General features: G+C 58.8%; 1 protein-coding gene across 1 annotated transcript in view; it reads right to left on the reverse strand.

Moving 5' to 3' along the window:
• Positions 1 to 6896, reverse strand: part of AGBL5 (ATP/GTP binding protein-like 5) — a gene marked incomplete at its 3' end in the record, with an annotated part of 11093 nt that overhangs the window by 3462 nt on the left and 735 nt on the right. The window contains exons 2-8 of the mRNA XM_010002198.1: positions 6550 to 6721; positions 5622 to 5788; positions 4801 to 4978; positions 3828 to 4006; positions 2842 to 3394; positions 1794 to 1963; positions 1 to 30 (exon numbers count right to left, since the gene is read on the reverse strand). Of these exons, the coding sequence (XP_010000500.1) occupies positions 1 to 30; positions 1794 to 1963; positions 2842 to 3394; positions 3828 to 4006; positions 4801 to 4978; positions 5622 to 5788; positions 6550 to 6721 (1449 nt within the window). The remainder of the gene's footprint in view (positions 31 to 1793; positions 1964 to 2841; positions 3395 to 3827; positions 4007 to 4800; positions 4979 to 5621; positions 5789 to 6549; positions 6722 to 6896) is intronic.

Raw genomic sequence — 6896 nt, forward strand, 5'->3', positions numbered from 1 at the left:
CCCGTGTTGTAGTTGCACTCCAAGGTGTAGCTGCAGAGCAAACAGGACCTGTGTCACCCCAGGGGTCCCCACTCTGAGTGGGGCCGGGGTCCCCCCACATGCTCCCCCAGCCCCAGGTGGGGTTGGGAAGGGATGTGGCTCCTGCCACATTAATCTTGCTGCCACCCACTTCATGTGTGCTGGGTCTGCTGGAAAAGGGAAAAAGGGAGAAAAAAACAGCTGATGGCAGCAGGGTGCCAGGACAGGAGAGTGGCCCATGGCAAAGTACCCAGAGAACCAGACCCCAAATAAAGGCCAAAGAGAGGACTGGCCACAGGAGAGCAGGAGTGGTCACGGGAGCAGAAACAGCCAGCGAGGGCTGACACTGAGCTCCTGAAGCACTTGAGTGCCCACCTCTTTTACATCAACACTCACTGCACCCACAGCTACCAGGAACACCCCAACCACTGTACTTCAGGGTGAGGCAACAACCACGAGATGTTCTCTGGTCATGCCTGGCAAGCTCATGCTAGGGAGAGGGGACAGCATAAGCGTAGTGGGAGGAGGGATGGCACGTTGCTCCCTGGGTCAAAGTCTCAGGCAGTGCCAATTTCCTGGCAATGAGATCCTGGACCACTAGCACAGCATAGACAGCAGAGCTTTGGGGAAGAGCAGGAGATCTGTCTTGCCTCTCTCCACTTAGAACTACAGACTGGTTTGGTTTGGAAGGGATCTTAAAGATCGCCCAGTCCCAAGCTCCTGTCATGAGCAGGGACATCTCCCACTAAACAAAGTTCCTCCAAGCCCCATCCGACCTAGCCTGAAACACTTCCAGGCATGGGGCAGCCACAGCTGCCCTGGGCAATATGGGCCAGCACCTCATCACCCTCACAGCAAAGAATTTCTTCCTAAGATCTCATCTCAGTCTCCCCTCTTGCAGCTTGAAACCATTCCCCCTCATCCCATCACACGGCCCTGTCAAAACTCCCTCCCCAGCTTTCCTGCAGCCCCTTCAGGTCCTGGAAGGTGCTCTAAGGTCTTCCCGGCACCTTCTGCAGGCTGAACAACCCCAACTCTCTCAGCCTGTCTCCAGAGCAGAGCTGCTCCAGCCCCTTGCATTGTCTCTGTGACCATCTCCAGACTCACTCCAGCAGCTCTATATCTTTCTTGTGTTTGGGACTCCAGAGCTGGACCCAGCACTGCAGTGGGGTCTCACCAGAGCAGAGCAGAAGGGGACAATGCCTTGCCCTACTGGTATGCTGCTGAAAATCAGTAGGACAGGCCATGGGACAGATTGCTCCAGCCACCTATGCATTCCTGAGCCACCAGGGCAGGAATGGGAAAGAACATCACACTGACTGCTGGAGGAACAGATATGGCTGCCACAGGTCACAGGAACATCCTTAGCCCAGGCAACCATGGGCTGGCTGAGGATGGGATCCTGCACGGCAACCTCACACACTGGATCTGGGGAAGATGAGCCCACCATGACTAAACTGGTTTTAATTACAGCTCCATGTAAATATAAACATCTGGGAAAGTGGAGAATTCCTTTGGGAAACAGGGAATTCCTTTAGGAAAGTTTTGCACCAGCAGAAAAGAGAAGCCTGGCCTGCAGCTCAGGGACACAGCAGCACCTGGCATGTCTGACTCCCAGCCTCTGCACCAAGCATCCAAGACTCTCCTTGGCCACCCTCAGACCCACGGGGGAGCTAGAGGGGATGTGGCTGCCTCTGCAGGAGGGGTTTCACCTTCCCTTAGCATCCCCCATCCTTCCAGGCCAGAGGAGAGCCAGCCAGAGTGAGGGTTCCTACCTGTGGATGATGCCCAGGGCTTTATAGATGGCCACACGCCCGCTGCCTTCCTTGGACTGCCCATCCCGCCGGTCCCGGGCATACATGTTCTTCTCTGAGAAGTTGCAGCCCGTGAAGTCGAAGTGAGGTGAATTCAAGGAGATGAGTTTGGGGAACAGCATGTTCTCCACCTGTGAGGCAGAAGGGAGCTGGAGTAACTCTGACAGAGCCCTCAGCTCCTCATCCTGCTCTAGCGCTACCAGTGCCAGGCACTGAGATGCACTGGGATTGCAGCTGGGTCCCCTCTGCCCAATGCCAGCCTCTCACACAGCAGCACAGCTCCCCTCACTCTCATAGAATCAGATTTGTTTTGGTTGCAAAAGATCTTTAAGATCATCAAGTCCAGCTGTTACTCCAGCACTGCCAAGGCCACCACTAGACTACGTCCCTCAGCACCACATCTACACAGCTTTCAAAACCCTCCAGGGATGGGGACTCTATCACTGCCCTGGGCAGCCTGGGCTGGTGCTTGACAACTCTTTCCATGAAGAAATTGTTTCCAATATCTGATCTAAACTTCCTCTGGCACAACCTGGGGCTGTTTGCTCCTGTCCTATGGTATGTTCCCTGGCAGAAGAGACTGAACCCCCAGCTCCAACCTCCTCTCAGGGAGTTGCAGAGTGAGAAGGTCTCCCCTCAGCCTTCTTTTCTCCAGGCTGAACACCCTCAGTTCCCTCAGCTGCTCCTCATCACACTTGTGCTCCAGACCCTTCCCCAGCTCTGCTGCCCACCCTTATCCTTGAGGAGAAGCAAGGGCAGCTCCTCTGTCCACACCAGCTCCTGTTGGGGCAACGACAGGACATGCTGCTGCTGCCCTGGTCACAGCCATGCGGGGAAAAGGGGTGGAGAGCGAACTCCCCTAGTGCCAGACAGCAGCCAGCCTGGTGCCCCAGATCTCCCAATTGTATCCCGCAGCAGAAGGGAGCACTGGGGACTCCAGGGAGGGGGCAGAGTGGTGCAAGGGTCCTAGCCTGCCCAGCATCTGCGTGCTCCTCCCTCCAGCCCTCACCTGGTCGTTTTCGTCGCTGAAACTGTTGCCGTACATGAAGCAGCCGCGCTTGGAGGCATGGCCGTGCAGATCCACGTAGTAGGCCAGCCCACTGTCCTGGGGTGAGATGCTTTCAGGGGCGGGGGCTGCTGGAGGCCTGCCACCCCCCTCCTCACAGGGCTCTGGGGGGTGGCTGGAGGGCAGGATCCAGAGTGCCGGGTCCCTGCCTGGCTGGGTGACAGGTTCTGCTGGCAGCGGGTTGTCCTCAGCAGTGCCACGGGCTGTGCTGGTGTGCCAGGCACCAGTGTTCTGGAGGTTCTTGGCTTTCTCCAGCTCTGAGAGGGCTGGGTCTGGGGGTGGGGCACTGCTGCTGAGCGGGGTATTGGAGGATTTTGTGCTTAATGAGCTAGGACTGAGTGGGGAGACAAAGGTCCTCCAGTCAGGAGAGCCTGGCAGGACGCGGCTGTGGATGTGGTGGTAGAGGAGCACGGCCTTGGCACCATAGACTGCAGGGTGCAGCTCCGCATCGGGGTTCAAGTACTGCCGGTTCAGGTTCACCCCACGGGAGTCAGTTCTGCAGGGAGAGGAGACACCAGGCCCTTCACACAGTGCCATTCATAACTGCTGGGGCTTTGGGCTCCATCCAAGGCACAACTGGCCATACCATCCCTGTAAGCAGAGGCTCTGTCCCAGGGCAGCCCAGAACAGCTCTCATGGCCTGGCATGTGCCTCAGCCAGCCCTGAGCGATCCCCTCCCTCCCTCCTCCCTGAAGCTGTCCCAGCTCCGACAGGCTGGGACAAAGCCCTGACCTGGGTGACCTGCACAGGACACAGCTGCTCCCAGCCCTGCCTGGGCGTCCCAGGTTTTGGCTGCCAAGCCAGCAGGCCTTGGCTTGTTCCTCTGCCACCAACAGCTCCTGGGACTGTTCCTCACAGCCACGACCACATGGACGGTGGTCTCCAGAGCAGGAGCTGGGCCCAGCCCCCTGGCCCCACTGCCCACTCACCGGTAGTGGCCCCGCACCACCCCGTCAGGGTTCAGCATGGGAACCAGCTTGAAGACGAACATGCGCCGCAGCATCTGGGCACGGGGGTCCTCCTCCCGCAGGATGAAGTTCAGGAAGCCGTTGAAGACAAAGCTGGAGGGTGTTTCTCCAGGGTGGACCCTGCTGCTCAGGAAGAACACCTAGGGACAAGGACAGAGCAGGGGGGACAAGCAGTTCCCGCTGCCCTAGGATGCCATGATGGCTTCCCCAAAGGGCTGGACTCTCTCAGGGGGACTACCCACAATTTTTTGTGGCTTCTTTGCATAGTGCAGCAGGAAACTGGGACCCCCCAAGGGCTCTGTGCAGCCTTAGCTCCCACCTGTCCCCGTGCCCCACACAAGGGGCTGACACCCCACACATGGCACTGCCACCAGCTTCACGGGGCAACAGCAATAAAAGGAGAACAGAACAAAACTCCTGGGAAATCTGACACTGATTTTTGCCCTGAGGAAGAGGTGCATGACGCTACCAAAGGGTGTTTCAGGGTGCCACGCAGGTGGTGGCAGGCTGCTGGTCCCCACACTTCAGCGGGGCTGATAGTGCAGCAGGAAACCTGGATCCCCCAAGGGCTCTGTGCAGCCTTAGCTCCCACCTGTCCCCGTGCCCCACACAAGGGGCTGACACCCCACACATGGCACTGCCACCAGCTTCACGGGGCAACAGCAATAAAAGGAGAACAGAACAAAACTCCTGGGAAATCTGACACTGATTTTTGCCCTGAGGAAGAGGTGCATGACGCTACCAAAGGGTGTTTCAGGGTGCCACGCAGGTGGTGGCAGGCTGCTGGTCCCCACACTTCAGTGGGGCTGTCACAGACTCCGCTCCAGCCCTTTGGGATGTAACACCTCTCGAGTCAGAGGTGTGAGGATGGCAGCACAGCCCTGACACACAGACCACGGCAGCTGGTGGCCTCACAGCTGGTGCAGCAGCTCACCCTCTTCCCGGTGAAGTGGTGCGGCCGCGGAGTGCTGGTGTCCGGGAAGAGCTTGTCCAGGCGGGGTTCCCGCTTCTCCAGCATGCCGTGGCAGGAGGTGATGGTAAGGAGGTCCACTCGCAGCTTGTCCAGGGAGTAGCAGAGCAGCTCCCGGTGGTAATAGACGGAGTCGAGGGGGCTGCAGGGTAAGGAGGGATGCTCAGCCAGGGCCTCCCCTGCTGCCAGGTTTTGGAATTCTCATAGCTCACCATCGTGTGACAATTTAGGACAAATCCCTTCCAATTCACCCCTTGTCTAGGAGAAGGTATTTATGACCCTGGCCCCATGTCACAGAGAGCCTTAGAGGCAGGAGGGCTGCAGGACAGAGTGATCTGCAGGGACACCCCAGGAATGGCTCTGTCCTTCTCTTAGAAAAAATTCTAGAGCTTAGGGGACCTTCTCAGCACAATGCCCAGAGAGATCAGCCTAGGCAGTAAGATCCCCGTGAAAACAGCCATGGGGAAGGGAGCAGCAGGAGAGGTGCTGGGACCTTCCCACTGCTAGGACAGGGAAAGCAAATGGAGTCCAAGCCTCAAAGAACCCCACTCCTTACACCCAGGATAGTAGGTCTGCTACGGCCCTTCCTACCCTTGGGAATGCTAGGGGTCTGGCCCAAAGGACCTTCTGGAAGCTCCTCAGAACCACAGGCTCAGGGGAACCTGCTGCAGCTGCTTGTGCAGAGCTGGGGCCTAGAGGAGGGTGCAAAGGGACCCCCTTCTACAGCCAGAGCTGGGGCAGAGCCAAGCAGGCGAGGGCCAGGTGTGGGGCTCGGGAACAGACACCTGCTAGGGGACATGTGCTGGCACTCCTGGAAGCGGCTGTCCAGCTGTGCCAGCATCTCCTGGCAGTCGGTGTAGGAGAAGGGGTAGCAGAAGGCGAAGTAGGTGGTGGTCCCACGGTGCTCCAGGAACCGGTGGACGAAGGACAGCACGAACTGTGTCTCAACCATCTGGAGTGGAGGGCAGAGCTGAGGTCACACAGAGCCACCTCCCGGGGCAGTCACAGCTACCACAGCCCCCTGCTTTCCCTGGTTCCCTGCTTGCTTCCTGTTGGCACTCAGCTCTCAAAGGGACACCTGACTCAGGGGCACGAAGTTCCTTTGGTCCCTGTGCCCCACCCCCCCAGCACTCAGACTGAACAATCACTATTTTGGCACAATTAGCAAGGTGAACGAGCACTGCAAAGCTCAGCTGTGTGCCATACCCCTTCCTGGCACTGCCACAGGCCAAATCAAGAGTCACCTTGGGGACAGGAGGATCCTCTCTGGCCCTGCTACATGGGGTGGGGGCATGCTAGGGGGGTCACTGCCTCCCTGTCACAGCCTGCACAGAGTGGGACAGCCCTGAGCACCCAAAAGCGACTGTCACCACGCAGCTCCTGCTGGACTGAAGCCAAGTCCTGCTCCAGGCCCAAACAGCTCAATGGGGCTGTGAGAGGTGGCTCCAGCCCCCAGCTCCCTGAGGACCTGTTTACTGGCCACTTTGGCAATGCATGGACAGGAAGGGATGTCCCATGTGTGCTCTGAGGACAGATCAATGGTTCCTCCATCACACAACTGGGAAATCACCCAGCAGGAGCCTGTATCCCAGCCGAAGGGCCAGCAGAGAGAAGCTGGGTCCTCAGCCCTGGGAAAGGGCTTTGTTAATTCCCCCCCAAACCCGGAACCCTCTCCCTGCCTTGCAGCTGAGGCCCCCAGCCCTATCCCTGCACCTCGAAGCTGGGCCGCTCCCGGATGCGCTCCCAGCGGGGCCGCACGGGCAGCGTGCGGACGAAGGGGGCCATGCCCTGGGAGTACAGCCGGCTCTGCTTGTTCATGTTCACGATGTGCAGCTTGATCAGCTTCCCCGGGGCTCCCCCCTGGACACTGAAGTAGAACCAGGACCTGTGTCGGGGGGTCAACAGCAGGGCTGGATCAATCCCTGCCCCCGTCCTCCTGAGCCCACCACTCCCCCCGGCCAGGGTGATCCTGTGCCCTCCCGGAGGGCAAAGACCTCACGAGCCACCTGCTCCTTTAGTACCCCTGACCCTGCCAGCTACACCCTGCTCCCCTAGTCCCG

Source organism: Chaetura pelagica, unplaced genomic scaffold (genome assembly GCF_000747805.2).
Source record: "Chaetura pelagica isolate M959 unplaced genomic scaffold, ChaPel_1.0 scaffold107, whole genome shotgun sequence".
Lineage (NCBI taxonomy): Eukaryota > Metazoa > Chordata > Aves > Apodiformes > Apodidae > Chaetura > Chaetura pelagica.